At 38.7% G+C, this 15,978-nt stretch overlaps 1 protein-coding gene across 5 annotated transcripts in view; it reads left to right on the top strand.

The window, feature by feature from the left end:
- SNTG1 (syntrophin gamma 1) overlaps positions 1 to 15,978 on the top strand; it is a 357,499-nt gene that overhangs the window by 230,653 nt on the left and 110,868 nt on the right. For all 5 annotated transcript variants that reach the window (XM_074898981.1, XM_074898980.1, XM_074898983.1 and 2 more), the window contains 3 exons: positions 9,338 to 9,440; positions 10,888 to 10,970; positions 13,914 to 14,044. In XM_074898981.1, coding sequence (XP_074755082.1) covers positions 9,338 to 9,440; positions 10,888 to 10,970; positions 13,914 to 14,044 — 317 coding nt within the window. The remainder of the gene's footprint in view (positions 1 to 9,337; positions 9,441 to 10,887; positions 10,971 to 13,913; positions 14,045 to 15,978) is intronic.

Here is a 15,978-nt window from a genome sequence, read left to right as displayed (position 1 = left end):
CACGATTAAGTGCTTTCCTGAATATATTGAGAGAGACTTCAGCATTTGCTCAAATCACAGAATCATCTAGGTTGGAAAGGACCCTGAAGATCATCTAGTCCAACCGTTCTCCTAGCACAGTTCCCACCTACAGCATATTCTTAAGCTCCAAATTGACCCTAATCTTGAAGGTCTTGACCCACCTCTAGGAATGAGGACTCCACCACCTCCCTGGGCAGCCCATTCCAATGCCTAACAACCCATTCTGGAAAGAAATGCTTCCTAATATCCAGTCTAAACTTTCCCTGGCACAACTTGAGGCCATTCCCTCTTGTTCTGTCGCTTATTGCTTGGTTAAAGAGGCTCATCCCCAGCTCTCTGCAACCTCCTTTCAGGGAGCTGTAGAGGGCGATGAGGTCTCCCCTCAGCCTCCTCTTCTCCAGACTAAACACCCCCAGTTCCCTCAGCTGCTCCTCATAGGACATGTGTTCCAGACCCTTCACCAGCTTTGTTGCCCTTCTCTGGACATGTTTGAGTAACTCAATGTCCTTTTTGTAGTGAGGGGCCCAAAACTGAACACAGGAATCGAGGGGCGGCCTCACCAGTGTCGAGTACAGGGGTAAGATCCCTTCCCTGTCCCTGCTGGCCACGCTATTGCTGACACAAGCCAGGATGCCATTGGCCTTCTTGGCCCCCTGGGCACACTGCTGGCTCCTGTTCAGCCGGCTGTCAATCAACACCCCAGGTCCCTCTGTGACTGGCAGCTCTCCAGCCACTCCTCCCCAAGCCTGTAGCGCTGCTGGGGGTTGTTGTGGCCCAAGGGCAGCCCCCGGCATTTGGCCTTATGGAAACTCCTCCAGTTGGCCTCAGCCCATGGCTCCAGCCTGTCCAGGTCTCTCTGCAGAGCCTCCCTACCCTCGAGCAGATCAACACTCCCACCCAACTTGGGGTCATCTGCAAACTGACTGAGGGTGCACTCGATCCCCTCGTCCAGATCATCAATAAAATGTTAAACAGGAGTGGCCCAAAACCGAGCCCTGGGGGACACCACTCCTGACCGGTGCCAACTGGATTTAACTCCGTTTACCACAACTCTCTAGGCCTGGTCGTCCAGCCCGTTTTTTACCCAGCGAAGTATGAGATTGTCCAAACCTCGAGCAGTCATTTTTGCCAGGAGGATGCTGTGGGAAACGGTGTCAAAAGCCTTGATAAAGTCAAGGTAAATTACATCCACAGCCTTTCCCTCACCCAATAAGCAGGTTGCCCTGTCACAAAAGGAGATCAGGTTTGTCAGGCAGGACCTGCCTTTCATAAGCCCATGCTGACTGGGCCTGGTCATCTGGTTGTCCCACATGTGTTGTGTGATGGTTCTCAGGATGAGCTGCTCCATCAGCTTCCTGGGCACTGAAGTCAAGCTGACAGGCCTGTAATTTCCCGGATCATCCTTCCAACCCTTTTTATAGATGGGCGTCACACTGGCCAATTTCCAATCAGTTGCGACCTCCCCGGTCAGCCAGGACTGCTGGTAAATGATAGAAAGCAGCCTGGCAAGCACCCCAGCCAACTCCTTCAGCACTCGCGGGTGTATCCCATCTGGTCCCATACTTGTGTATGTGTGTGTGATGCAGTAGGTCACTGACTGTCTCCTCGTGGAATGTAGGCGGGTCGTTATCCCAGTCTCTGTATTCTGGCTGTGGAGGGTGGATTTCATCAATACAACTAACCTTGCTATTAAAGACTGAGGCAAAGAAGGCATTAAGCACCTCAGCCTTTTCCTCGTCACTTGTTACCAAATTTCCTCCTGCATCTAGCAGGGGATGGAGACTCTCCCTGGACTTTCTTTTGCTACTGACATACTTATAGAAACTTTTCTTGTTATCCTTGATTGCAGAGGCCAAATTAATTTCTAGTTGGGCTTTAGCCCTTCTGATTTCCACCCTCCATAGCCTCACAGCCTCTCTGTAATCACTGTGTGTGGCTAGCCCCTTCTTCCAAAGGCTGTAAACTCTCCTTTTCTCCCTGAGTTGCAGCCAAAGCTCCCCGTTCAGCCAGGGTGGTCTTCTCTGGCGTCGGCTTCTCTTAGAGCACCTGGGGACCGCCTGCTCCTGAGCCGTTAACACTTCCTTCTTAAAGAGCTCCCAGCCTTCCTGGGCCCTTATACCCTTCAGGAGAGTCTCCCAGGGGATCCTTTCAAGCAGGTGCCTAAACAAGACAAATTCAGCCCTTCTGAAGTCCAGGATGTCAGTCCTGCTTAGCTCTCTCCTGGCCTCTCTAAGAATAGAGAACTCTATTATTTCATGATCGCTGTGCCCTAGTCGGCCTCCAACCTCCATGTCGTCCACCAGCCCTTCTCTGTTCACAAAGAGGAGATCCAGCAGGGCATCTTTTCTGGTCGGTTTACTCACCAGCTGCATCTGGAATTTGTCTCCCACACAATACAGGTATCTCCGGGACTGGTCTTGTTCTGCCATGTTGTATTTCCAGCAGATGTCTGGGAAGTTAAAGTCGCCTACAGGAACATGGGCAAGCGATTGTGAGATTTCACCTAAGTGCCTATAAAATATCTCGTCCATCTCTCTGTCCTGCTTGGGTGGCCTATAGTAGACTCCTACTACAACATCTGCCCTGTTGGCCTTCCCCCTGATTCTAACGCAAAGACACTCCACCCTGTCTTCACTACACCTGGGCTTGAAGCAATCATAACAGTCCTTAACATACAGAGCCACCCCACCACCCCTCCTTCCCTGTCTGTCCCTCCTAAAGAGCTTGTAACCATCAATTGGCACACTCCAGTCATGGGAGACATCCCACCATGTTTCTGTAATAGCATCAACATCATAATTTTCCTGTTTCATCATGGCTACAAGCTCCTCCTGTTTGTTACCCATGATGTGCGCATTGGTATACATGCGCTTCAGATGGGCTGATGCTTTGCCCCTTCCCCCTTCAAATGTAGTTTAAAGCTCTGTCTATGAACCCAGCTAACTCCTGCCCCCAAATCCCCTTCCCTCTCCGGGACGGGTGCATCCCGTCTAATGCCAAAAGATCAGGTGCCCTCTATACCAACCCATGATTGAAGAATCCAAAGCCCTGATGGTAACACCAGTCTTGGAGCCACCCGTTCATCTGCTGAATTCTCCTGTAATCTTCCTCATCCATCCCCTCAACCAAAGGGATGGAGGAGAACACAATTTGTGCCCCCGACCCCTTAAGCAGTTTTCCCAAGGACCAGATGTCTCTCTTCATTGCTTTAGGCCTTCTCCTGGTGATGTCATCACTACCTACCTGAAAAAACAGGAGAGGGTAGTAATCCTTCGGACTCACTAGGGTAGGCAGTGTTGCTGTGAGGTCCTTGATGTGGGCCCCATGGAGGCAGCAGACTTCCCTGTGAAGCGGGTCTGGTCTGCGTATGGGGCCTTCGACACCCCTTAGAGTGGAGTCACCCACTACAATGACTCTTCTGGGGTTCTTTCGGAGCTGGTTTTAATACCTGGTCTCAAGTGACCTGGCCTTGGTGGACCTTGGTCTTCTTCGTTTGTCTCATTTTCTTCCTCCTTCTCTTCTTTGTTCAAAAGTTCCAGGGCCAAAAATGTTTTCTTGATCTGTGACTTTAAAAGGTTTTATAAAATTAAAAGGCAGTATCATTGTAGACATTATTAAAAATTCAGACTAGTGTTATTATTATGTAGAGATATTATTCAGCAATATCACACATCACCATAAAATTATCTTCTTTGAATGACCCCCTTGCAGTTATTACAGCAATTTCATGGAAATATAGATGCTGTCACTCCAGAAACACTAGCTCTTCTAATTGCACTATTTCACACAGCTACTGGTTCAGACAACCATAACTGTTATTTTTGACTGTCTCACTTCACTCATGAATATCCTAACTTCATATAGGGCTATTGTAGTAGAAGTAAATTAATTCTTCATCCCACTGTTAACAAGCTTATGCTTTGCATAAGGAAGTTTATTGACAGTATTTAATATTTCAGTTTGTGTAGTTGTTTTCACATCAACTCATTCTACATTAAATATATATTTGATTTCTAAAAAAGTAGCAGGAATTTAATATATAGCCATAATGTTGATAAGGAAAAGTTAAGACTCTTCAGTGTCATATCTTCTTCCTGTTACAGAGATGACTTCATTAGACACTGCTCACCAACAAATCAATAGCTAATGTTGTTCACTAGATGAAATAAAAAAATAAAAATAAGTGAAGTAATAATAGCAATACTAAATAGCTTTTCATTATTTAATCCATACCACATCTTTATCAACACATTGTTACCACTATCCATTGTTAACTATTAAAATAAAAACCTGATATAGTTAGGTGAATTCATATGCCTGAAATCTAAGGCTTTGTAGATCTTGAAAGTATTAAAAATCTAGGACTTTATGGAAAAATAAAAACCCTATCCTGAATAGTCAGCACAGCCTCTGGAAATAAAACAGATTATTACCTTTCAGTGATACAGAGAATAAGCAGATCTTTTTAACGGTGTCTGGTGTGTATTTTCTGCAATCTGGGATGCCATGCTTTAGAAATTGTCAGGTCAAATGCATAGACCTACAGATCTCTTCCTAAGGGAGTTTTTCCATGGTTTATGGTGGGGAGGTATAATCTTGTTAAACTTCAGAAATATTAGATCTACTGCTGAGTTAAATTTTTGTCAGGCAAATATTCCGTGGATTTAGCACTATGAATTTATCTCACCTTCACCAAACTCTTCATATATGATTAAAAAAAAAATCATAGGAAGTTGCTGCATTTATTTTTAAAATTTTTGATATAATGTTTCTATATTTATTCAAAATTAGTGTTCCTTCCAAAAATATGTTCCTTCTTCACTTTTTAGAAGTTAGGTGCATTTATATCTTTTCACATACTAGGGCAAATATTTTAAATATTTTTATTTGATGTAAATTTAGCAATGTCTTCTCTATTATCAGTAATGAACTAAACATCTCTTATACAGCTACATTTCATTAATATTGACTTTTTTTTTTTTTTTTAATCGTTTATACGTAGTGGGGATAAGGCTCTAATTCTCTTCCAGGACTACTAAGAATTGTTATTTGTGGCTAGCATTATCTTTGGTAATTTGATTGTACAGTTATTATAGAGGCACTGTTTCTTAAAATAGCCACTTAGTATTTTAAAAGAAAGCAATTAATTGTAGACTAGTCACTCATCAAGTAAATAGCTTAATTTTAACAAGATGATAGATGTTAGTTGTATTCTACCCACTGTTGGAATATTTTTGTGAGGGATGGGATCATCATGGAAATCAGTGATCAATCAGCAACTGTATGGAGTATCCCTAGTAAAATTTATTTTTTCAAAGTCCGGACAGAGTTCTATAGAATAAGAAGTGGGTGTGGAATACAATTAGCAAACTTTTCCCGGTAACCTGTTGTTTTTTTAATCTACTGAAAAGTATGTCGTACTACTTTAATGACACTGTTCAACCTTCAGTAAATCAAGATCTTCACAGCTCTCTAATTTTATTATTTAAAATACACGTTACCCCTGAATATTGGGAAAAAAAAAAACCAAAAACAACAAAAACAACAAAAACAACCAACAAATCAAAACCCACCTTTTTTCTAATTTGTGGACTAACATATCAGGAACTTAAGGAATTTAACATAAATATATTGAAATATGGAAGTTGACATTGCAAAATGGGAAAAATCCTGAAAGTCTTCTAAATTACTGCAAATTCTTAAGAGAGCTTAATTGTTTGCAGGAAGTAGAAAATAGTTTCTTGCTTTTTAGTCTTTAGTAATTTTTATCCCACATACAATATGTGGTAGTGCTAGCAAAAAAATCTGTAGTTACTCTGATCAACCTAGCTCTCAGGTTTCTTTATAAATCAGAAAAGATGCTGTAACTCTGAAAAGGGTGTATAAAGAATTTAGATAGGCTACTTCCCTCATATTTGAAAGTAACCTTGAAATATTTATAGAATTATCACTGCCAGAAATAATGAACACATACATTGTCAGTGTCAGTGATAGTGCTTGATTGACAAGGTATTGGCAGTGTATATACAATAAATGTGAGGGAGCTTTCTTCTAAGTAAGAGAACAGGAGAGCAGATATCTATCCATTTCTTTATCTAAAAATTATATCATGATTGACGACTGGTTTCTTCTGTATGTTCATGAATTGTCTTCAGTGGTAGAAGCCCACTACTGCTTTGTTAGTGCTATATGCTCCCATTCTTCATGCCCACAGGGATATACTTGTGCAGATAAATTAATTTTTTATGAATGTACCTTTCCAAGCCTGAACAAACAATACATTTACATTCACACAGTCCTCATTTTACCGAAACAGATCTATAAAGTTTTGAATTAAACTGATGTTAGGCAATGAGGAAGACAGAAGAAATGATATGGCAGTATCTCCGACTATTGGTAGAATTCCACTCATATTTGGAAAACTCTATAAATTCCTACTGTTGTATCTTCCAGAAAAACTGTTTGACTTCCTGTTTTCAAGTGGGAGGTTTTTTTTCATAGACATAACTCTCCATAACAATTGATCACGTTACTTTTGGCTGTTGTATTTTTTTGTAAAAGTTGTTCATTTTCCATTCAAGAACATGAGCTGCTCTGGCATATCACTAAAAACTTCCTCAGTAAGTGTAGATTTCCTATTGTACCTCATTCTCGTTCTGCACGGAGGAATGGCAATGTGGAATGGTGTACACATTGAATGAGAACACAAAGTAAATGACTCCTATAAGGCATACTTGATTTAAAACAGTTCAGTAATTGTTCATTTCTCATGTAAAATAAAGACAAAAAATATAAAATAACAGTAAAGCTTTCAACTGAAAGATACAATAAGACAATAAATTTAATTAAAAGTCCCATTTTTTTCAGTTAACCTTATTTCCCAGAATGGCTTTGTTACTGACTAGAAAGTAACTACAATGGGATCGATAGCTGGTCTCCTCTTTGTTGTAATCATTACCTAGTAGTTTTCTTTTTTAATCTCCATTCGGCTTTATTCTGCATGTTAAAATCTAGTCACTTTCTGGATTATAGGCTTCATACACTCCACAATATATTTCAGTGAAATAAGTACTGCTGATTTGAACTAAAATGTGTACTAGCTTAAATTCTTCATCCTATGAGACTGTGAGAGAGAGAGGTTAGAGGAAAAGGTCACAGTAGACTACTTATGGTGACTTCTAGCCTTTGCAAGTACAATATATTATCAAATAAAATCATGTAGATGCGTGGCTTGTTTTACTGTTAGTAAAAGAAAGATTCGGGGGCAGAGTTTACTGTCTCAGCTTCTTTCATAAATAATATCCACTTTTTCTTATGTATTTTAAAAGGTGACTTTAGAAATTAAAGTTGGTAATGCTGTAACTTCTTCACTTCTTCCTCACTTCTGAGTAAAAATAAATATTTTTTAAAAGGCAAAAGGTAGCTGTATTTTTCCTATACTTGGTCTATCCACATCTGTCGTTTCAATAGAGAATACAAGCCTGTAAGTTTCTGCTTTGGCTAGGACTATTCTGAACTGTGTGACTGCTACATATAGGAGAGGAGAAGGATAAATTTTCTGTGAATGCTGAGGATACGTTAAATTTTCTCTGAGGCAGTTCAGGACTTCAGAGTCTTGATCTACTGTTCTGCAGATTGCAAGTCATCTTCTTTCTATGAAATAAGCACCACTTACGGATTCTAAGATATAAAACATACTAGAACTGGGAAGTGCCCATGTTACAGATGAAGTTTTTGGCATGCATGTTAAGTTGAAATTTGTTGTGATGGGTGTGTGTTTATTTGCCCACATACGTATAAATATACACCACACTGCAAATTGTACCTTGACAATCACTGTGCTATTTTAGATAATAAAGAGCCTAAAATTTCAGAGTGGGTTTCAGATACTAGATTCAATATTCCGTCATATTGTGACTCTTCTGTAGCAACTAGTGTGGAGTAGAAAGTATTGTGTTTAAAGGCAAAGCCAACATTTTTTCCTGAAGAATTGCTTTAAGTTAACTTAATGTAATGCAGTGATTCCATGTGAAAGCATCTCTGCACATAGTTACATACATGCACATAAATAAATCTATAGGATTGGTTGTTGATAGACATAGATTAAAGATAGTAAACCTCCATATATTATTTACAAGGCTTTCTCACAAGCAGCAGCATGACAGAAGGGTTAATCTGTGTGTTACCCAGCTACCATGAAAACACAGCAGAAAGAGAGCATATTCCTGCTAGTTTAAAACTTCTGTCTAATAAATTGCTGTGTAGCAGTTTTTTGAACATCACTCCCGTGAGCCGGCTCTCAGCATGGTGTAAGTGCAGTCACTCGGACAGAGGAATGGTGCAATCTTCTGTCTTTGTAAGCCCAAAATAAAGCAACCCTTGAAGAGTTTTGCATTATAGAGCCAGAAGAACAGGAAATGGTTGTTCTCTGAAACAGAGTTGAGTGACCTGATGCTTCTTGGCTCTTGTATTCTAAATCGATTCAAATGTTACTCCTCCACTGTTACGTATAGCATTTTGCTTAGTTGCTTTTGTGTCTCCTTTGTGCCACTCTGGGGAGTTGTTTGGGGTCCCCTTTCTCTGCTGTGTGTCTTGAGGTGTCTACCAGCCCTCCCACACAAAAGCTAAAGGCATGAACAAGAGCTGCAGGAGCAATTGTAGGACAGTACAGGAGGGCTAAAAGCATTCACAGGTGGATAGGTGATCTATGCACATTCTTATGTCCAAAATGCAATCTGCCCTTTGGCAAAACCCAAGCTTGTGCTTATCTAAGACTTAAGACTTGAAAGAGGTACTTTTCCTCTATGGCTGTAAAGAAGATTGGATCTCTTATCCATGCAGGAGCGTTTTGGCTAAATTTATCTCTGGCCATTGGAAAGATTTACTCATGTGATTATGGCACAGCTATGGAAACTGCTGCCATTGTTTTGGTTGGAGATTTATGAGACAACCTCAGGGGGGGGAAAAAAAATAATCCTTTTTTATACAGACATGCTAGTGTGGATGATGCCAAATCTGAAAAGAAGAGGGTCACAGCTGAACAGTGTCAGGGAGCAAGTTGTGCAATAGCACAGTGCAAAACCAACACTATTATAGGAGGCCAATACCCCCTGCCTCTGATCTGTGTGTCTAGAAACACAACAGATGAACATATAGCAAACTTTACATCTTGCTTTAAAAAAAAAAAAAATGCCATTACAATAAATTACTAAGTAGTCATGTTCTGGTATGTGAAAGCTGTGTGGCATTGCTTTCATTTGCTGATGCATTTTGATCATATTTATTTCAAGGTGTCCTGTCTTTATTTCTCTTCCAGGTCCAGGTCCTTCGCAATGCAGGGGAAGAAGTGACCCTAACTGTGTCCTTTCTGAAAAGAGCACCTGCTTTTCTCAAACTGCCACTGAATGAAGATTGTGCATGTAAGACTTTATTACTTGGCTAAAAGAAAACTCAGTTCAGTGATCATGAATGCTTGAACCTAGTGTGCATTGAGAGTGATTGAGAGCAGCTTTCTCGGTCAACATTACTAGCTGAATATAAGTTGCTTGTATTGCCAGCTCTTGTAGTAACATTCACTTCAAACAAAAAATGCTATTATTGCTTGAAAAACAGATCACCAGGCATTTGGCTGGTGTGAATCAGCAAAGTTGCAGGTAAAACAGTAGAATTACATCAGTTTACAGTAGCGGTTTTTCAGTCAGCATCAGATAACATTTTACTCTGAACGAGGTTTTTCTTGTAAATGTGAAAATGAGCTTGTGTGTGTATATTTAGACGGCTTAACTTTACCATTTAAAATTCAGAGGCTTTGGTGGAGGTGTCTGTCTACCTAAAAATAAATTACTTTGGGATGATTAGTATTTTGTTTAAGTCCAAACGAATTTTAGTCAACTAGCCCCATGAGAGACATATGGAGACAGCTGTCTTCCTTGAATTATATTAAATCATAAGTGTGGGTGCATAATTATAGACAGTTGCAGCATATCTAAGCATATTTATATGTCAGCCTGTGCCTTTTGTCACCACTGCTTTCCTTCTGCTTCTTGCTCTTGAGGGTAAAATGAATTGCTTAATTTTTAAGCAACAGAACAATAAATATTTGATTGCAGCACTTTTACCCTTTGATTTTAAATTAGTAGGAATTAAATAAACTAAATTATGAAATAATATTTTTTTCAATCATTTGTTGAAATGCTGTCTTTATCTTGTCTCACATTCTAGTGAGACAAGAAAAAATTTAGAACACCATATTCTTAAATAAAAATGTATCCAAGTACATTTGTCCCTTTTATGAAAGGTTGTGGTACCTCAGAGTAGCCTAGGTAATGCACACAAAGATGCATTTGTATCCATCCTATCATATCACTTTTGAGGTGTAGGACTGTAATTTCCTAAACTGTTACAAGAACATTTGGAACTGTGAACTTATTCGAGAGTAATAAAAGCATTATCTGAGTAACTCCTTCAAGTGAAAACCAAGCAAGGAGGTACACACATTCCTTTTATTAACAAATTTGCAAAGCCCTTTGGTTGTTTGTTTTGGTTTGGTTTGGTTTTTTGTTTGTTTGTTTGTTTTTTTCTTTTTGTTTTTCTTTTTTTTTCTTTTTTTTTTTTTTCTTACTAAACAGGTTATTAAGTCTTTCAAGCAAAGCACCAGGAGAGAAATTCTTGAGCCTCTACTCAGTTTAAAAAGGCACTCTGCTCAAACCAGAAGACAGATACTGGCTGAATGGAGAAAGTAAATGAATGTTAGATGTAACAAAACTAGTGGGAGAAGGGGAATATATGCATGCAGACATACATAAATTTGAATTATAGCATTATAGATTAATGAAGATTTTTTTGGTGTATTCATGTTTGTATTAGGTGCCCCCAGTGACCAAAGCAGTGGCACATCCTCTCCCCTGTGTGACAGTGGTTTGCATCTCAACTACCATCCCAACAACACGGTAAGAGCTTCTATTTATTTAATTACACAGAAGAATAATCAGACTGTGACAGCTAAGTGGAGGTAACTAATAAATGACAGGAACATGGGAGGAGCTCTAATTGATAGGCAGTTCCATAGGGGCAGAAAGAGTTGCCAGATATGGCTGCGAATTAAACTATGACAAATTATACCATCTGAGATTGTGCCTTGAAAGATATGATTACTATTTTTAGCTGAGCAATAAAATAGGGATTTTGCGAAAGCTTTTTCTTCTAGATTATTTCCACAGCATAGAAGTTAAAATTATTAAAATGAAAATATTTAAAGAAGGGGTAGAAGACTTACTCAGAATATTTTTCCTTTTAAAATTTCTTTTATCATCTAAAATTTTTGGTGAAGAATGATTTAGATACATGTTTTTGCCTATTTTTAAGTTTTTTTTACTTCCAGTAATTTACACTTAAAAGTTTAGTGAAGAATGATAGCATTATGTAGCAGTCTCTTTACGATGAAATGCTACAGATGTCTGATCAGATTTTTAGTAAAAGATGCCTTTGAAGTGCAACAAGGTGCTTCTAACAGTTTTCTTAGACAGGAAATGTACAATTTCCATTATTTTATGTAGTTCAAAGGTTTTTTTACTGCGTATTTGGCTTTGTGATAGGTGAAAATAGATATAATAAAAAGCACTGAATAAATCAATATACAGCATAAATATTACAGCAATATTAAAAAACCTAAAAATGTAAACATTTGTTTAGACTTTGATGTTTTTAATTTCTGCCTTGTTTTATTGTTACATACTTCACTGGTGAAGGTTTTAAATAGGAGCCCGGAGATTTAAATCAGTAGCACAGATTTTAAGCCTGATTATAATCTGGAAAACTTTTAGGATTTATGCACTTTATGGGAGCTGCAGATCATAAAAATGAGATAAACGCAGTAAAATTGGCATGTAATGCAAGTCAAGTAATTTAAAAATTATTATATATATTACTACTGCAACAACATCAGAAGCAGATTTATCTCAATCGGCTCTATATGTATGCATATAGAAAAGCTACTGCAGCACATCCTAAACTTACTTTGCTAGTTACTTCATTTCTAACTTTGCTTTTAGGATAAAAACCATTCTTCCATTTGTGAATCCTATTTCTGAAGGTGTCGAAACTGATCTAAATTAGCTACAGTTTCTATTTGAACTGATAATAATTTACTGAAACCCAGTCTTTTCACTCAGTTTAAATAATATAATCAGGCATCATGAGTCTATAACTCACCCTAAATTAAATTATTCAGCTGAAGACCAGGATGTGGTTCTTATCTCAGATGTCCCCCTGTAATGGTAATAGAATGCTTCATAAAACCAAATGAGATCTCTGTATGAATTCCTAAATTATGTACAACTCATATCATGGTCCTTCCTTTTTCTCAGAATATTCTCTAGAATGCATTATGACTTACGGCCATAGTCTATTTCTTAACATATAGCCTTGGTTATTCGCATGAAGGAGACTTCTGACTCAGAGTTTGGAGTATATAGGACTGATTTGGGGCTTTTGTCAACAATTCAGAGTTATGCTGTCTAAAGGCAGAGTTAACTTTTCTGTTGCAGCCAGATCTAGACGTACAGTTTGCATCTAAAATTTTTGCCACATTTCAGCTTTTTCCTCACGTTTACTCACAGCTGAAATAAGGTTCTTGAAAGCAGACAGAAAACATGAAAATTTCACGACAACATAATTCAAAACAATGTCCTGGTTTAGTCTTCCTAGCCAATCTTTCATTTATGTGGATTGAGTCTATGGAATGTTTCACCAGAGTTTCAATGTTTTAAATAAATGAAGCTACATATGAAAATCCCGCTGTTCAGCTGAACTGATGTTCATCATAATCTTTTATTTTATATACCTGAAAGATATATTAACATATATGTACAAGTAAAGTTCAAGCTGACAAAGCTTTATAATTGCATAGATCTTACACAAAAATCACACTCTAGAAAAATATAAGGTGTACTTAATTTTTGTAATATTTTATAAAAGATACAGGTAAGAAAAGGTATGAAGTCTGAGATTAAAAAATTGTAAATGATGCAGGATCGGCAGGTACAATTTTACTGATATACTAAAAGTACTACATATATTTCAGTGAGAACCCATGCTTCTTAAGAAAAATAAGATCATCACTAGCACGGTTTTGTAAAACATTTTATAAAGAAAGGAAGAGGTGTTGCATTTTTAAAAATAAACGCTGATGATTTCACTTTTTATAAGCATTTTGTATTCAAATCTATATTCTGTAAAAATACTGGTGAAATTAGGTTGTAGATATTTAAATACTAATTCTTTGTAGATATGATCATAAACATGATAAAGTTTGATTTTCATATAAGTACTGTCATGTGTAAATAGTAAAATTAAAATATTCATCATAAACATGTAGTTTTGCCTAAACAATTTTCATCACATGTTAAATCCCACTCAAAATTACCGTATTTTGAGGTGATGTCATTAGAATAGACAGGTATGTAAATGTGTACGGGGCCACAGGAAACAGCGAAATTACTCTTGTATAGTGAATAATTTCGAGATACCCTTTATTCAGGGTGCAGTTATAAAATTAGTAGCTGATGATGTGATATGTAGTAAATATTCAGTTCTATTCATGACTAGTTATTTCAAAAAAAAGGACACAATCTGTTTTCCCTAGCTTTTTAGAATACTGTTCCTCACACTTCCTCTAAGCATATTGATGTTGAGGTTTATATATAGATTTATTTGTGACGAAAAGTTCAGAATCTCTCCAGTGCTAGCTAAAACTGATGCCAAATGATTAGGGGAAAGTGGAACACAATGCTAAATGAAATATAAAGTCTTTGAAGTCTACCTCTTTCTTTTAAAATCTGCTGAGTACTTATAATAAAGTCCAAAACTGAGAAGGACCTTTTGATGTTTTTCAGGATACATTATCATGTTCCTCATGGCCAGCATCACCAGGACTTAGGTGGGAAAAAAGGTGGTGTGATCTCCGATTAATTCCACTTCTTCATTCACGGTTTTCCCAGTACCTTCCAGGAGCAGATTTGTGCAGGTAAAGAAGTTCAGAAAGTCGAAAGTTTACTTTTTGACAGATACAAGCCTTAGGGAGTTGCCTCGTTAGAGGAATGACATTATTTGTTCCACCATGTCTGTCAGAAACTTGAAACACAGGACTTTTCTTGAATGTCTGTCTAGGTCCACCTTGGTCCATGTTTTGCTCTGATGTCAGCCAGGACCAGGTATGTGGGGAAGACGTGTCATCTTCCCACTTGCATCTATGGTCAGCATGTTTCTCAGTTTGAGATTGCACATAGGTCATCATATTTAGTAACTGCTACTACTTCTGTCTTCAAAAACTTCTTTCTAAGCTGCTTTTCTTTTATACCGTTGTTTTTTTGTAATGCACTGTGGCGTGGAGCTCTGCAATGTAATTTTTTAAAAAATGCGCTTCCTTTTGTTGTGTCAAATCTCTCACCTGATAACTTCATTGGGTGAAATAATCTTGTTCAGAAGCAGCAAGGGCTGGCTGCCCCATGAGGAAGGTGAGCCAAGAGCAGAGGGTAGCAGCAAGGCTGGACAAGGCAGTGTCCATTCAGACGAGGGCCCCATCCCGCTGGCCCTAGTGGAGGAGCAGAGCTGGCCTAGGGCTGGACTTCAGAGGAGTCCATCATGGTGAGGTGGGGCTTAGGTCAGGCTGGGAAATCAGCCCATAGGTCTGGTCTGAATCAGTGGGATACATGTCCAGGCACAAGTGTAGCTGCAGCCAAACTCAGGCGAGGACCAAGGGTGAGACCCTGAGCTGACACACAGACAGCTCCTGAGTGAAGGAGGGGAGAGGCTCCCTACTCAAGCTCTTCCACAGCAGCCTGACCCACATGCCACAGCCACACAATGGCAGAGCTGGCCTCAAGCACAGGCAGCTGGGAACACAGGAGGGAGAGGAAGATGAACTCTAGGCTAAATAAGCATTCTTGATTTATGTTTTTATAACTTCAGATGATAGTCCTCTGTTTTCCAGTTCGAAGGTTCCTTATTGTTATCTCCTTCTAGGAAAAACCTTCCATAGCTCTGATTATCCTTGTTATTCTCTCTGTTTATTTTGTAATTCTAATATGTCTTCTATGAGACAAGGTGATCAGGACTGCAAAGAGGATCCCTCTTGATGTATATTAGGACATAGCAATGTTTTTCATTTTTTTCCTCTGTTCTTGTCTAATACTTCATAATAAACTTTGTCACTGAGAACTAAGGTGATGGTTTTCAGATCACTGTTTGTAGTAATTTGCATTTCTTTCCTCAATATTTATAGCTACAGTAATTTACATGTTATTTGAATATAGGTAGGGTGGGTTTTTTTTTTTTTTGCATATGTGTTATGTTGCATTGATTAACATTGAAATTCTTTACCATTTTCTCTCCCAGTCACTGGGGAAGCTGTCCAAAGCTCATAGTCAGGTTGAAGTTTAATCCATCATATAGACCAGCAACTTGTCATTGTCTAATTTAATATTATCCTAGTAAATCAAAATCTTAAATAAACTCTGGCTTTCCTGTGTAGACGTCTTGTCTGTCAACTTAGATGTGTGAGTCTGAGAAAAATAGTGTGTTATAAAATCATAGAATCACAGAATGGTTTGGGATGGTAGAGACCTGAAAGATCATCTAGTTCCAACCCCCCTGCCATGGGCAGGGACACCTTCCACTAGATCAGGTTGCTCAAAGCCCCATCCAGACTGACAAACACTTCCAGGGAGGGGATATCCACAGCTTCTCTGGGCAGCCTGTTCCACTACCTCTCCACCCTCACTGTAAAGAATTTCTTCCTTATAGCTAATCAAAACCTATCCTCTTTCAGCTTAAAACTGTTACCCCTTGTCCTATCACTGCATTCCCTGATATCTCTCCCCATTGTTACTGTAGGCCCCCTTTAAGTACTGGAAGGCCACTATAAGGTGTCCCCAGAGCCTTCTCTACTCCAGGCTGAAC

Source organism: Athene noctua, chromosome 2 (genome assembly GCF_965140245.1).
Source record: "Athene noctua chromosome 2, bAthNoc1.hap1.1, whole genome shotgun sequence".
NCBI classification, from domain to species: Eukaryota; Metazoa; Chordata; class Aves; order Strigiformes; family Strigidae; genus Athene; species Athene noctua.
This window is presented reverse-complemented; position numbering and strand designations above follow the sequence as displayed.